Raw genomic sequence first — 16,621 nt, 5'->3', positions numbered from 1 at the left:
CGATCCCTGGGTCAGGAAGATCCCCTGGAGAAGGAAATGGCAACCCACTCCAGCATTCTTGCCTGGAAAATCCCATGGACAGAGAACCCTGATAGGTTACAGTCCATGGGGTCACAAAGAGTCGGACACGACTAAACGACTTCACTTTCACTTTTCCATGGAATGTAGAAAGATAGTACAGATAAGCCTGTTTGTGGGGCAGGAATTAGAGAACAGACAGAGGGACACAGGAGGGCAAGAGGAGGGTGAGACAAATGGCGAGATTAAGTCTGACACATACGCACTCCCACGTGTAAAACAGACAGCCAGTGGGAAGCTGCTGCGTAACTCAGGGAGCTCAGCTCAGCGCTCTGTGATGACCTGCAGGGGTGGGGTGGGGAGGGTGGAAGGAGGGTGGGAGTCTCCAGAGGGAGGAGATATATAGATATATATATATACGTATAGCTGATTCATTTCTTGGTACAGTAGAAACTAACACAACATTGAAAAGCAATTACACTCCAGTAAAAAAAAATTAAAAGTCAATGCTTCACTCTAATAGAAAGAGGATGCAATTAATTGCAATAAAATACCACATATTTTTTTAAAAAGATTGTGATAAGTAAAAGAGGGAAACAAATACATTTTCTAATCTAAGGCATTTTACCATACGGAAAATTACCCTGATTTGTGGTTATATAGAGATACACATATCTATCCTGTTGTTAGATCACGTTATTGGAAATATGTTAACACAATGTGTCCAATCATTGTGAAACAAGCTACATGACTGTGTAGCAATCTTATCCATTCATCTGCTCAGATTCATGGTTGGAAGATGGAAAATGAATTACATTATACACGCATGGTTTTCATGTTACCCCTCTGTTGCTCTTTAATCACATAACAATTGTCTTGTTAATGAATCTAAAAGCTATTAACATTAACACAGGCATCCTTTAGGCCAAAGCTCTGCTTTGGGATGTCTGATTTCTTCCTTCTCTTCTGGGCAATCAATCCCCTTAAGCTGATGCTTTATCCCCCATCCCAAGGAAGCAGCCTCTAGGGGGAGTTATTCCCTCTCCACCCCTACTTCCCAAAGGATGCTGAAAGTTAATGTTTGTCCAGTCTCCCACTAAGCTACAGATCCATGCCTGCTGCAAGCTGGGTCTTTCATGCTTATTTAAGATTACTATTTAAGGACACTTAAAAATTATTCTTTTCTAAAACTTTTCATGTATTTATGTATTTTATTGGCCTTTTATTTTTAAGCCCCCTGTGCTGGGTCTTCATTGCTGCCTGGATTTTCTCTAGTTGTGGCAAGCAAGGGCTACTCTCTAGTTACAATGTGCAGGCTTCTCATTGCGGTGGCGTTTCTTGTGGGAGAGTACAGGCTCTAGGGCACGTAGGCTTCGGTAGTTATGGCACACAGGCTCAGCTGCCCCGTAGCATGTGGGAGCTTCTTGCAAGGGACTGAACCCATGTTCTTTGCATTGGCAGGTGGACCCTTAACCACTGGACCACCAGGGAAGTCCAAGAAGTTATTCTTGATACACCTACATCCAAATTTATCTTTCATTATTTTCCATTCCAACTATGGCTCCTATCACTGTAAGATGATTTTAGTCTCAGTCTCCGTAGACCATAAAAATATCCTAAGAGTCTGTAGCTAGGTGGGTAACTGCTATGGAAAATAAACAAAAGTGTATGATTTTGCTATTGTTCTGAAGAATATAAGGAAAATACTAGCCTACCCAGGTCCATATTCTAATACCTGCAAAACCAAAGGCTGTCGACTTTTTAAAATTATTTATTAATATAAATTGTTAGCCCAGCTCTGTGCTTTATAGACTGTCCTTGCTTTGTGGTGATGTTTGCCCTAATGCCTGGCAGAACAATAAGGCTCTAGACCTTCCTCTCTGTCAATGTTCCTGTTCTCACAGTCTCAAAAACCAAGAGGAATAAGCAATTTTCACACTCTTTCTTTTTGATATTTGCAATAATCCTAAACTCTCCAATGCCTGATAATATTCTCTAAGGCTCCTTGCCATCTCAGAAAGAGATACAACTTACTTTATCCCAGGAAATAGGTAGTAGCCTATCAATTTTTACAAGAAACTAGCAATGAGCTAATAATTAATTACATCGCTTCTACCTGTCCACAATTCCCATCTCTCTCTCTCTTTTTTTTTTTGTCTTATGAATTTCTATTTTATTTTCTATCAAAGGAAACTGTACAAATAAGCAATTCATGGGCCTAGAATGCATTTGTTTTATCAAAACACATGGATAATTCAAATTTCATTACAACTTTAGAGGATAAATTGATGAATCTGGCTACTGATCAAGAGTTGAAGATGAATTCTGAAATACTTTTACTTTTTTCCAAAATGCTATTTTGCTGTGGAGGAATAGTTACTTAAGTGTACTTGTCACATATTTGCGCTTACCTACTTTGGAAAACTGAAGCACAGGATGGATAAGAATAAGCCAGAATATCTGAGACATTTTTGTTCACTGAGACAAATGGCAATAGGAAGGAAACTGAAGGCTGAGGCACTAGTCATAGGTTGAGTCTGTATCCAACAATAAGATTTAAAGGTTTTGATGTGTTTAAATAAGAATAGATGACTTTTCACAAAACCAAAAGATATTTCTTGTGGTCTACTGTGGGTGTCATTTAACATGCTTATGCTTCTGAAAGACATAGCAATTGTCATTGAGAGGGTGATGAGTAAACCAGAAAAGCACAGATTGATCCGGTTTATAAGATTAAAATGGAGAAGCAGGAAGGACTTCCCTGGTGGTCCAGTGCTCCCAACATAGGGAGCCCAGGTTCAATCCCTGGTCAGGGAACTAGATCCTGTATGCCACAACTAAGACCTGTCACAGAGAAATAAATAAATAGCAAATAAATATTTTTAAAGACTTTTTTTTTAATGGAGAAGTAGGAAGTTGAGAGAGAATGAAAGAGCAAGGAAAGCTAACAGTCTAACTTACTTGTAATAACAGATGTCGTAGCCTGTCCGTACCCAGGTGGGCCTGCCAAGAAGAGCGTCCTTCACGGAATACAGAGTCAGCTGCATCCCTACAAAAAATAAAGGCAGAATTAATCCATGAGGGGGAAAAAAGGAAAGGAGAGTTGTGTTAGGCTGAATAACAGCCCTCGAACACACCCAGATCTTGGGCCTTCCCTGGCAGTTCAGTAGTTAAGACCCTGAACTTCCAGTGCAGGGGGTACAAGCTTGATCCTGGGCTTCCCTCATGGCTCAGACAATAAAGAATATGCTTGCAATGCATGAGACCAGGGTTCTATCCCTGAGTCAGAAAGATCCCCTGGAAAAGGGAATGGCAACCTACTCCAGTATTCTTGCCTGGAGAATTCCATTGACAGAGGAGCCTGACAGGCTAACCACATGGGTTTGCAAAGAGTCGGACATGATTGAGTGACTAACACTTTCAGGAACTAAGATCTCTCATGCCACACTGTGTGGCCAAAAATAAATAAATAAATAAAATAAAATTAGGAATATCTGAAAAATAAAAAAGATACCTAGGTCTTAATCCTTGGAAGCTGTGTGTTAACCTTCTATGACAAAAGAGACTTTGTGGATATGATTAAATTAAGTATCTTGAGATGAGGAGATCCTGATTGTCCCTAAATTCAATCACACATGTCTTTCAAAGAGAGAGGCTGGGAAAGGTTTGAGTTTAGAGGAGAAGCAATGTGACTGAAGCAGAGAGATTTGAAGATGCTCTAATGCTGAAGATGGAGGAAGGGGCCATGAGCCAAGGAATGTGAGGAATACAGCTCTAAAAGCTGGAAAACAAAAATAAATAATCTGCTAGACTATCCAGAGGAAGCCTTCCAACACCTTGACTTAAGCCCAGGGAAACTGATTTGGGACTTGTGGACTTCGAAACTGTAAAAGAATACATTTGTCTTCTTTAAAACCACAAAATATGAGACAATTTGTTAGAACAGCTACAGCAAGTGAATTCAAGAGTCAAGGATTCCCTTTTCTCTTTCTATACCAGCAAAAGTCTATTTCATCACTGCAAAACAGACACAATGTCCTATGCTTGAGCCTGGAGATGTGGGAAAATTTTTTCTTTACTCAAAGCCACTCAGTGCATTAGTACATGAGCCAACAGTAACATACAGAACTTCCAGTTTCCAGAAACATTCAAGATACATATGGGCTCCTAATCACTCTTTGTCCCTTGAATGTCGCCTCTAAAACTGCCACAGGTGTTAGGGAGGATTTAAACATTCTCCACTGTTCTCTGAGAGTGTAAATGAGCATTGTCCTGTTGAATTGTGCTCTTTGCCTGTCTGTCACAAACAGAGCAATGCGTGTACTCCTGGGGGATTCACGAGATGGAGAGATGGAATAAGTGAGAGGGCTCACTGACTTCAAAAATTCAAGATGAGTCAAGGAAGCAGGTAGTTGTGAAAAGTTACGTGAGGTATACAGTAAGTCCCCTACATATAAATGAGTTCCGTTCCAAGAGAGCATTCCTAAGTCCAATTTGTTCATAAGTCCAATAAGTTAGCCTCTGTACCCAACTACTATCATAAGTTATATAGTATGGTACTGTAATAGGTTTATGACACTTTGCACAGAAATTACACATAGCAAACACAAATCTATTTTTTTTTTTAGATTTTAATCTCATAGAACAGTACCTTGAAAAATACAGGAGTACAGTACAACAACTGGCATGCAGGGGCTGGCATTGAGTGAACAGGCAAGAAGAGTTACTGATGGAAGAGGGAGAGGAGGTGGGAGATGGTATAACGGAAGAGTCATCAGCAATAGGAGATGGAGGGCAAGCTGCAATGGCACTCATGCCTGATATTGATGGCATAGGTTCTGATTCCTTGCTAGATTCAGCTCTATCTACTCTCTTGAAAAAAAAGGTCCAGTGATTTCTGGGTTGTAATGTACCAGCTACATCACCACTGTTTTACGCTTGCTTCCACACATCATGGGCTTGAGATAAAGATACTGTACTACTGTACTCTATACATTACTGGACAGTACACAAAAGAACAACTATTTATAGAGGACGCTTGGGGGTGACAGTATACACCACACACGTGAACTAACTAAAGTGATTGGATGTGCAAATGAATGCTCGCATCTTGGAAAGTTTGCAACTTGAAGGTTCATATGCAGGGGACTTCCTTTAGTTGGGAGAGTTTCCCACTCCCCTCCCACAGTAGGAATTTGCTCTAGGTTGGCAGCTGTCTTGCCATATATGTTAACCGAAACGTACCATCCCAACTTCAAACCCTATGCAACCCAAGCAGAGCTTCTGATAATAACTCCAACACTCAAAAGTGACATCATTTTTGGTGTTATTGTGAAAGTCTCTCTTCCCTGAGTGCACATACCGTAATTGAACTGGCTGTTGGGCTTCTCACAGTTGATGATGTTGAAGCGGTAGGGGACAGCGGCCCTCATACCGCTCACCTTGAAGTAGAACCACTGCTGGTGCTGCGTGCTATTCACATCAGCATTGACCAATAAGTCATACTCAAACCTGCAAAGGCAGAAGCAAAACCAGTGGGTTAAAAGCCTTCAAGAGAACTTCCAACAATGAGAAGTCCACACAGCTCAGGTTCTGGATGACAGATCTAAGACTCAGCATCTCAGTTGGCTGGTAAGCTATAGTTATCATCCTTGTCTCACAATTTTGGACACAGGCTCTAGAAATTTAAGAAGAGGGAAGCAGTATCCTGGTATTAAAAGAGTCAGTTATACAATTAGCACACATCTTTTTATCAAACAGTAAGGAAGCTTCAAGTAGTCATATACAGATATGAGACTTGGACCATAAAGAAGGCTGAGTGCCAAAGAATTGATGCTTTTGAATTGTGGTGATGGAGAAGACTCTTGAGAGTCCCTTGGACTGCAAGGAATCAAACAAGTCAATCCTAAAGGAAGTCAACCATGAATGTTCATTGGAAGGACTGATGCTGAAGCTGAAGCTCTAATACTTTGACTACCTGATGCAAAGAGTTGACCCACTGGAAAAGACCCTGATGCTGGGAAAGACTAAAGGCAAAAGGAGAAGAGGGTGGCAGAGGATGGGATGGTTAGATAGCATCACCAACCCTACAGACATGAATTTGAGCAAACTCTGGGAGATAGTGGAGGACTGAGGAGCCTAGCGTGCTGCAGTCCATGGGGTCATAAAAACCCAGACATGACTTAGCAACTGAATGATGACAATAACAATGAAGTGCCTATCCAGGTCGAAAAATGTAAGTGTGCTATATTCCAGAGAAAAATGTGGTCACATCTGGTTGGATATGCCATTACTATCTGATGCTAGACATGAATTTTGAGAATCAGTCTCCTCATATGAAAATTAGAAATAGTGTCTAAACTTGCAGTACTGTTTGTAAAGATTAAGTAGAATAGCATATGTAAATCCCCATCAGGGCAACAAACATGAATTACACTAGCAAGGAAGGATTTATCTGTTTGTCCTCCACCCCTACTTTTTAATTGATTTAGTTTGCATGCACTAAAGTATGCAAATCTTAAATGTACAACTCAGTGAGTTTAAACAAATTCATCTGGACACACCTGTCTGACGTTCACTGGATCAATATATAGAACAGTTCCTGCACACCAGGAACTCCTTATGTGTCTCCACTCTGGCACCATGTCTTCAGAAAATTGTTTTTTGAGCTTTAGCTACAAAATTGGTAATGCAGTTTTGACTTAATATTATCATCAGGATACTTTGTTTTCAAAAAAGTCTTATCCCAGCCTCTTGACACACTCTTTTTCATAAAACTGAACTTTATTCTAAGATAAAGTCACTATAGGGGGAGGACTTGAATCAGATTTTTTTTTTCTTTCAAGCATCCAGTCTTGTTCAGCAAGTAATCAAAGTCAGTATCACCAACAGTAAAACAAAATAACATTGTGTCCTTGCCATTTTATGACATCAGGAAAAGGCAATGTAAAATCATCACCAATGTAAAATTGTTGCCAAAATAAATGTTTCTCTAGAATCTAATCATGAAGCAGGAAACAGATTCTGGTTGTGGGTCGTTCTACAATAATCCACTCTGAATTTTTAAAAACATCAGTGTCAGTGTCATGAAAGGCCAAAAAAGATGATGAAGTGAATAGTTCTAGATTAATGTGTATGCAAAGTATGTGGTCTTTGATAGAGTTCTGGAATTAAAAAAGAAAAGCCATAAAGGTATTTGTTACATTTGGGGAAATTTCTGTATAGACACTATCATTACATGATCTTTGAGTTGCATGTGGGATCTTCCCAGACCAGGGATCAAACCCACAGTCCCTGCATTGGCAGGCAGATCCTAATCACCAGACCACCTGGGAAGTCAAAGTCTCCACTTTCTTGACATCAGCTAATGAGTTCCCCGGTGGTGTGCTGGTAAACATTTAACAATCAACTCTTAGGAAAATAAGAAACTTCACATGCTGGCCAGTCTGCATATTGTAAATGGTCCCACCATAACAGATTTCAAACTATCGATGTGAGGTCCCTGAAAACAGAGGACGGGACAGATAGTCACAAAATGCTGGCTTGATCTGCCAGGACCTACCCATGTAGCTTTCCTTACTTACTGACGCACTTGGATGGCTTTGCGAAGATTTCCTGACTCAAACGCAGAGAAGAACTGCAAGCAGTCAGAAGCAGTATCTTGCAAAGGCCTGAAATGAATTAAAGAACCTGTTATTATAGGAGTGACTGCTATTCTTAGACACAGTTTGACATTTCTTAGAGATAAGTTTTATCTTACAGATCTTTAACACGAATTTTCACCATGTTGTTTTTAGGAGAAGGAATGGATTACTAACTTAAATTATTCTTATTCACATGCTGTTAAAAGGTTACTCAATATGCCCACCACCCCTCACCCTCACTCCACTGATGTTCAGGACCACCTACCAAGGCTCATCTAAACTGAAGACAACCTTATTTATAATATCACTTGGCTGGATGAGTCTCTGGACATCCTCAAGTATCTTGATCCTGGAAAGGAAAATTGGAAACATTTTAAGGGTTGGCCCTCACTCCTTACCCCATTCATCCTATGTCATGTGGAAAGTACTTTGGGAGTCATCAGTGAATTATGAAAGAAAAATGCAATAATACCCCAACCTTGAGCTGAATGAGTACAAAAAAAAAAGTATGCCTCCTTCCTTTTCTTCATTATCAAACAACAAAACTGCACTGAGCAGGAGGAATGTACGAAGCCGTGATGCCAGATTGTAGTTTTAGGAGAACTGTCTACTTGAAGGAGAGTTTTGTCAAGAGCATTCGGGCTGAAGGACTCTGAGAGCTTCTGGCTGTGGGAATAAGAGGGTCCTTTGCACTAAGACAGGAGACATCAGGGTTGCTGACTGTTAGCCTCCTCAAGGTCTGGGAGGTGCCAGTAAGACCTTAAACTTTTGTGTTATTTATACTCCTCGGTTCTGTTTGCTCCAAAAGATTATGCCTAAGAAACATTTTTTGTCTAAGAAACAGCAAAGTGTGCTTAGTCAAATCTGACTCTTTGCAGCCCCATGGACTGCAGCCCGCCAGGCTCCTCCATCCACAGAAGTCTCCAGGCAAAAATACTGGAGTAGGTTGCCATTTCCTCCTCCAGGGGATCTTCCTGACCCAGGGATCAAACCCACGTCTCCTGTGTCTCCTATATTGGCAGATGGATTCTTTACCACTGTGCCACCTGAGAAGCCCAAGAAACAGCAATATCTGGGAGATTGAAGTATGAGAGAGGAAGGATACCTGAGGATCTTTCAGATTCCCTCCCTAAAAAAAAAAAAAAAAAACAGATTCCCCCCCTAAATTTCCATTCCATGTCTCTGTGGTAGGGAGGGGTAGAAGAAGAGGAAGGATAGGTCAACACGAGGCTTAAATTCAGGGGAAAATATCCTGTCCAAGGGGGTGTGTTGGTGAGTCAGCCCCTGAGGTGAGTCTCTCAGAAAATAGAGCATTAAGATAAGGTCAGAGACATGAGGTCAGAAATGTCAGAGGTCAGAGATGTCAGCCAAAAGACCAAGTAGGAGCACTTTTTTCTTGGGGTCCACCATCAATTTGCTGATGAACTTGAATATAAGTTAATAAAACTTACTGCTATGCACACTTTACTGCATAGACTTAATGCATAATTTTTTTTTATGCTCATTTTTTTTCCATGAAGATAGGTTTTTTCCCCCTTGGCTTTAGTAATTTTCTTTTTAATCTCACTAGGCCATTCCCAAGGCAAAGCTCCCTTCCATGCATGCTGGGAATAATCCATCACCCAAAGTTTCTTCCCTGGAAGATGCATTTTTTCCTTACAATCCTCAGTGATGCAGCCAAACTATTCCCCAAGCCAAGTCAGGTTCTGTAAGGTTGGGACTGTCGCATGAAGGTCTACTAACTCCTCGCCTCAAGAGATCAGACTCCAATTTGCAGTGAATGAGAAAAGTGATCCCAAATAATCCACACTAGTTTGTTTGTCTGTTTGTTTTCCTGAGAAACTTCCCTTAAGGAATGATCCCAGTGTTTGGTGGAACTAGATAATCTTTTCCTTTTGTAGGATTTGCAATGGACAGGAGCTAAGCAGTTGCATTTGAATCATCTAAGAAACTCATTTTGCAGACACACGCCTACTACCTGGAGGAGGGCACGGCAACCAACTCCCGTATTATTGCCTGGAGAACCCCGTGGAGAGAGGAGCCTGGTGGATTATAGTCCTTGGGGTCACAAAGAGTCGGACACAACTAAATAACCAACACTTTCACGTTTCACTTTAAGGCCTACCACTCTATACTTGACTTCCCTGGTGGCTCAGACGGTAAAGCGCCTGCGTACAACGCAGGAGACCCAGGTTCAATCCCTGGGTTGGGAAGATCTCCTAGAGATCTTCCCGAAATGGCAACCCACTCCAGTACTCTTGCCTGGAGAATCCCATGGACAGAGGAGCCTGGTGGGCTATAGTCCATGGGGTCACAAAGAGTCGGACGCTACTGAGTGACTTCACCTCACCTCACCTCACTCTATACTTGGTTCTGAAATGTCCTAGTAGGGAGACAAGCTTGTATATTTGGCAAAAAGTTTCTTAAGGGTCTTTGGGTTTTTTTAATTTTTTTTTTGATGTGGACCATTTTTAAAGTCTTTATTGAATTTGTTACAATACTGCTTTATTGTATACAATACTGTTTTTATGCTTTAGTGTTTTGGCAGGCGGGAGCTTAGCTCCCAGACCAGGGATCGAATCAGCACCCCCTGCATTGAAGGGTGAAGTCCTAAGCACTGGACCATCAAGAAAGCTTGTCTTTAAGGGTTTTCAGACACTCCTGACTAATGTTCACTTTCTTGAAGATAACAGAACTATCTGCACCAACCATTCTACCTACAAAAATATTTACTAAAGAAGAAAAAAAAACAAAAAACCACATAGCTCCCAAGTCAGTAACACCATCACCTTTGGACTCCACATTTACGTTGCAACATAGGCTGGGCAGAGAGAGGTGGACAATGTCCCCAGAAATCAGGAAATGCCATCCTGGTGAAGTCAGCCACAGATCTGGTTATCCTGGCTTTGGCCATATAAAGATAGGGGTCATGGAAGACCACAGGCTTCAGATGTGTCTGCAGGAGCTGATCTATGAATTTGGCAGTTTCTCTAGTCTTAGCAGAATTGGAAAAGGAAGCACTTATCCTTGGGCAGGAAATTGCATCCATGTCCCAAGCATCCTCTTGGAAGGATGCCTGAATGTTTGAGACATCACTTCCAGAAGAACCTATCCCAGGACCATTAGAGTGTACATTTTGGTGTGAATTCATTCCAGGTCCTCTTTTGGAAGTTAGATGTACGTTGGACCTCCCCATCTTCACCCTGCTCAGAAGAGAGGTTTGGACTGGGACTTCTTTTTCTTGTCCCTCGGAGATTTGGTCCTTATTCAAGCAAAGCCCCTTTGGGGAGGCAGCAGTCGGAATGTGACGGTGATTGGCATACTCAGTCTCATCAGAATTCAGATCATCTCCAGGCTTGGACTCCAGTTCCTTCAGGTTAAAAGGGGAAAGGAATATGTCATTGTTTCCTTCCAACAGAGAATGCAATCCGATCCCTGTCCTTACTCTCTGGGCACAGAGCTAAGCATAAATCCTGTCAACTGGAAAGCTTTCTCCAAGGTCAGTCAACGAAAGTCTAAGCTTCAAGAGTGAAAGAAGTGGTAGAATCCTAGCAACTCGCATTTGGAAGGGGCATTCAGTGGGTCTAGCACAGTTCTACATGAATGCCTCCCGAGACACCTCAAGCATTTACAGTCTAGGCAAACAACTCACTTACAGAAGCTTCCTTGCATCCTGAGCTGCTTCTTTGCATTTGTGGATGATTTTGATTATTTTTAAGATATTCTCTTTCACATGTAATTAAAATTTCCTTCCCTGAAACTTTTACCCACTGATCCCCTTCTGCTTTCTAGAGCAAAATACAGTATGTTAACTCTCTTCTATAAGTGGCTTAGCTTATACTCTTAGAAGTGGCTAAATTCATGCTTTATTAAGAATCATAAGAAAAGAATGGAGGTCCAAAAGTAGGTCTAAAATTTGGGTGGGAGCAGAAGTAGCAACAGCAACTAGTCACTGAACTGACATCACTAGGTATGAGGTTCTTGATTTGTATCCACTAACAGAGAAACCCTAGAATCAGCCTGGTCACCTTCAGAAAGCCAAGGAGTACAACCTTTCCATTTTGACAAGGGGACAGTTAAATCACCAAGATTTTCACTTGCTTATCAGTGTGTGGGGGTGGACACTTGCCCACCAGACAACAGGCTGCAATGTGGGCCTTCATCCTACTTCCTTCCTAGGTGCCGGTGTCACACTGTAGAACCCTTGCATGCATTGCGGCTCTGCCATCTTCTCACATTTTTGTTTAGCCTTACACTTCTCTTTCAGAAAGACCCCAGAAGCAGATTGCTAAAGATGAGTGATGCTTTCCTTGTGGAAACCTGTCTGGCCTCCCAGTGCCTGCAAAGAACCCACTGGCATCACCAAGGAGCAGAACCACAGCTGACATTCTACCTCAAAGCTACAGGAAAGCTCAAGACACATCGCCTTGTATTGCATTAGTTCTTCTTCGGGTCGGTCAAGACCAGGTTTGGAGCTCAGCTTGTTCACATCTGTTTCCAAGTCATCATCCTGCAATGGAATATTCAAAACATATGTTACCAACAGGCATATGTTTACTCAAAACGTATGCCATCCTGAGAAATACCGAGACAAGCTACAGATGTGATTCTTCAGAATCATGGGCACAGTTCTCTAGCCTCCAAATTATAGGGCTAGCCTAGTCAAGGATAATTTAACATGTAAGATTGTATTTCTTAAATAAAAAGAAAGAAGATAATTTTTCTCAGCATTCATGTCAGTATTTATCAACATTCATCACAAATAAATAATTTATGCAAAATGAGATGAACTGGGTAAACAATATAAAAGAATTGCTTTTATCTCATCACCACTTTCTTCAACATAATTGTAATTGTAATATTTATTCATCTATCTACCGATTTAAATAATTCTTTTTGCAAACATTTAATGAGAACCAACTATGAAAGGGTACTAGCCTGGGTACTGAGACCCAGAGATAATGGAACAGACCAAGGTGCATGATTCCATAGAACTTGCCTCCTACTGAGAGAAGGAAGACAGGAATTAAGAAAGCAAATGCATGAACAAGGTGACTTTGAACAGTGATAAATGTCATGAGAAGAATGAAAGGGGGTAGAGTGATTATGAGTGAGGCTGGGGTACAAGAAGCTGAGGAAGTCACATTTTAACTAGACCTAAATGATAATAAGGACTAACTAGGCAAAGACTTGGGGAAACGAATTACTAACCGAAAAAAAAAAATACAAAAATGGCTTAAATTTGCTTACAGAAAGAAGGTGGCTGAATGTACACACTCACATACAGAACAAGAATGTTTATGTATGTCTAACTGAATCACTTTGCTGTACACGAGAAATTAACAACACATGATAAATCAACTATACTTCAGTAAAATATTTTTTTTAAAAACTTTTACATAGAAAGAAGGTGGTTGAAGCATAAAGCGTAAGAGGAAGACTGGAGGAGTCAAGATGATGCTGGAACTCCCAGGCTCTGTAGAGGAGGTTGTAACCCCCGGCTACACCTTTATCTCTTTGTACATCTAGAAGTTTACCAAGTCACCACCAGCCTTATCTCCATTGGACCGAGTAATCCCAGATGCTTTATTTCTTCTTCTAGATCATCATTTCATAATAGTTTTACAGTGACAGTGACTCTCCTCCAAACACTTCTCTATTTTCCAAAGGTTATAGATTCATATGGAGAAAGGACACCAAGAATCAAACAGTTTAATCTCTTCATCTCTCTGTGCTTCTCCTAGATCAAGTTTCCCTAAAAAAAATGGAGGTGGGGGGCACACGAGGTGGGGGGGGGGCAGATTCTACCCTATGGTTTAGGAGTCTATTTTGTTAGTTAAGGAAAAATCTGAGAGTCCTGAGAGTCTGGATTATTCTTCCCTAAATCAAATAAATTGTGAAAATAAATGTTTATATTCCTGATTCAGGGGATAAAAATGCAATATTTCATCCATCTTCTGCAATTTCCCTCCAAACTTTAAATTAAAAGAAATATGGATTCCCATGAGGTTGACATAACAATATTTTCAGACCCAAATTCCTTAGCCTGGTATTAGAGATCCCAACACTTATCCTTTCCAGCTTCATCTGTCAGATCCTCCTTGCTCCCACCACCTCTGCTCCAGCCTCAGCCATACCCCGAGGTGGCATACCCCAGCGGAAATGCATACCCCCATTTCCATACCCCAATGGAAATGCAACCTGGCAGGCATTGAGAAGCATCTCCCTACCAGCAAGTAAGGCCAGTATGTCTGGTGTGATGAGTGTTCAGTAACCCATGAGTTTCAGGCTAACTAGGTGACCTACTTAGCATTAGAGCCGGTTAGCAATCTGTGGATTTCCCAGGTGGTGCTAGTGGTAAAGAACCCGCCTGCCGGTGCTGGAGATATGAGAGACGCAGGTTCAATTCCCTGGGACAGGAAGATCCCCTGGGAAAGGGTGCAGAAACCAACTCCAGCATTCTTGCCTGGAGAATCCCATGGACAGAGGAGCCTGGAAGGCTATGGTATACAGGGTCACAAAGACTTGGACATGACTGATGACCCACTGCTTCTTTGTGTAAATAAGTTTTATCATAACACAACCATGCCCAGTCATTTATATATTGTCTATGATACCTTTCTTCGTGTAACAGTAAAGTGAAGTACTTGTAAGAGACCATTACTTTTTAAAAAAATATTTATTTATTCATTTATTTCTTTGGCTGTACCAGCTCTTAGTTGCAGCATGTGGGATCTAGTTTCCTGATCAACCAAACATCAAACCTTGGCCCACTGCATTGGGAACTTGGAGTCTTAGCTACTGGACCACCAGAGAATTCCCCCAGAGATCACTTCGGGTCTTTAAAGATTGAATCTTGGCCTCTGAATCTCCAGGCATACAGGCAAGTTGTCAACTCCTTCCATATTTTATAAATGCCATTTATATTTATTTAGCGGTAGACTAACCTCTCTGCACTCACAGGAACCCAGACAAGCGTCCTCATTTAGGGATTCTGAAACCCATATAACCCAGATAAGGTCCTTCCTCCTTAGACTGGACCTTTCCAATACTGACTTTGGCCAGCATTAGATTTGTGTTCAACACCCATTTTGAAGGGACTAATTTGAACTCTGGCAGACACAATTCCCAAGTTGACCAGACTGATTTCTCTGAAGATAAAAACTGTGTCTCATCTGCTTTTGTATCATAATATCATCCCTAAGAACTTAGCATGCCACTGCACACATGAATCATATCCAAGAAAATACCCGAAAGAAATAAAAAGTTTAAGAGGAGGGAAAAAAAGGAAGAGCTTGAATTCACTCTGTACATCCTTCTCTTCTCCAGGGTCTGTCTAAATCTAATGTTTATTTTTGTGAAGGAAAAAACATGGCCAACTCCCAGTTGAAATTCATTGCAAGTTTCTCCTTCCTTATGATGACACTTTTCAATCAAAGAACAGCACCCAACCATCCACTCTCAAGACCCTTGACAGATACAAGAAATTCCTTTTAATCATTCTTTCTAACAGACTCCTCCCAATTAGCAACTAAGATTTTTCAAATAAAAAGGCTGTAAGTTAAAGGCCTGGGTCACTTCTCTGACCAGAAATAAATACTCCTGGCTTCTTGCCCATATGCTGCTGCTGTTGCATCGTTTCACTCATGTCCGACTCTTTTCATCCTGTGGACCGTAGCCCGCCAGGCTCTTCTGTCCATGGGATTCTCCAGACAAGAATACTGGAGTAGGTTGGCATTTCCTCCTTCAAGAGATTTTCCTGACATAGGGATCAAACCCACATCTCTTACATCTCCTGCACTGGCTGGCAGGTTCTTTACCACTAGCGTCACCTGGGAAGGCTTGGCCACATATCTAGGAGAAAACACTGCTGTCTTCTCCTGGGGAAAACAAGTTTGCTGGGGCACCAGTCCCCTGACTTTTGCAACACCCCCAGAATCAAGCCCTTCCACTGTTTTTCTGTTTCTCTACAATGCATGCTTACACACTAACTTCTCACCTTCTCTTTGGTTTGAAGGCTCTTGATGAATTATTTCCAGGGCCTCACTCATTTGTCTTATGCTTCCTTCCCAGCTGGATTTATTTATTTGTTTAGATTCCCCTCCATCCCAACTCACCATCATCTGCAGAGCCAGGGGTGGGGGCAGGGAGATGGTCTGAAAGCTCTCCACCCCACAACCCCATGCCGTGTAAAGTCAGGCACCAGCCTGCAACTTGGCCCTTCACATCAGATACAAGAGACAACTGACACTCAGCATCAAACATTCAGTTATCAAAGGGCCCGCAAGAGGGGAGGAAACGTGGCATTGATGAATGACTGCAGCAGCACAGTATTATTCGAATAAGTCAGCAAGCTCTCCATAGGCCTGCACCGGCAAGCCACAGCAAAGAGCCAGTCTGCTTCTGATGACTTCGAAAATGATTCTGCTTATCAACAGAACCCTGAGCACACCGGAATATCAATCACAGCCTTAACCTAGAGACCTGGCTAAGAGGTAGACCCTCTACGTCTAGTACTACCAATAGCAAGGTGGGTGATTATTATGATAGATAATGCAAAAAGTCCCTTTCTCTCTAGGTAGATATGTAGGTGGAAGAGAAGGGAGGGAGGAGGACGGAATGATGGATGGCTAGACAGATGAACAGATAGATACAGGTGAGCTAGATAGACAGATATAGATAGGTAGGTAGATAGATGTGAGATATATAAATTGACATATAGATGATAGACAGGTAGATAGATAAATATATAGATAGATAAAGGTGAATTACATTGAACTACAGATAGAGATGATAGGTAGGTAGGTAGGTCAATAGATACACATGATACAGGTAAATAGATATATACATAATAGAAAGGTAGATAGATGATAGATATATCAATAAATATAGATGATAGATATATAGGTGGGTAGATAAATAGATATGCAATTGATAGATAGACATATAGATGATAAATG

The 16,621-nt window shown here is 41.3% G+C and overlaps 1 protein-coding gene and 1 non-coding gene across 4 annotated transcripts in view; one reads left to right on the top strand and one right to left on the bottom strand.

Moving 5' to 3' along the window:
* AGBL1 (AGBL carboxypeptidase 1) overlaps nucleotides 1-16,621 on the bottom strand; it is a 909,156-nt gene that overhangs the window by 715,963 nt on the left and 176,572 nt on the right. For all 3 annotated transcript variants that reach the window (XM_043922371.1, XM_043922372.1, XM_043922374.1), the window contains 6 exons: nucleotides 12,055-12,171; nucleotides 10,451-11,031; nucleotides 7,927-8,010; nucleotides 7,602-7,688; nucleotides 5,381-5,529; nucleotides 2,980-3,067 (listed from right to left, as the gene is read on the bottom strand). In XM_043922371.1, the coding sequence (XP_043778306.1) occupies nucleotides 2,980-3,067; nucleotides 5,381-5,529; nucleotides 7,602-7,688; nucleotides 7,927-8,010; nucleotides 10,451-11,031; nucleotides 12,055-12,171 (1,106 nt within the window). The remainder of the gene's footprint in view (nucleotides 1-2,979; nucleotides 3,068-5,380; nucleotides 5,530-7,601; nucleotides 7,689-7,926; nucleotides 8,011-10,450; nucleotides 11,032-12,054; nucleotides 12,172-16,621) is intronic.
* On the top strand, nucleotides 9,803-9,874 carry TRNAC-ACA. The gene has a single exon. It is a non-coding gene; the product is annotated as a tRNA-Cys (tRNA).

This window comes from Cervus elaphus, chromosome 13, assembly GCF_910594005.1.
Source record: "Cervus elaphus chromosome 13, mCerEla1.1, whole genome shotgun sequence".
In the NCBI taxonomy this organism is placed as follows: Eukaryota; Metazoa; Chordata; class Mammalia; order Artiodactyla; family Cervidae; genus Cervus; species Cervus elaphus.
This window is presented reverse-complemented; position numbering and strand designations above follow the sequence as displayed.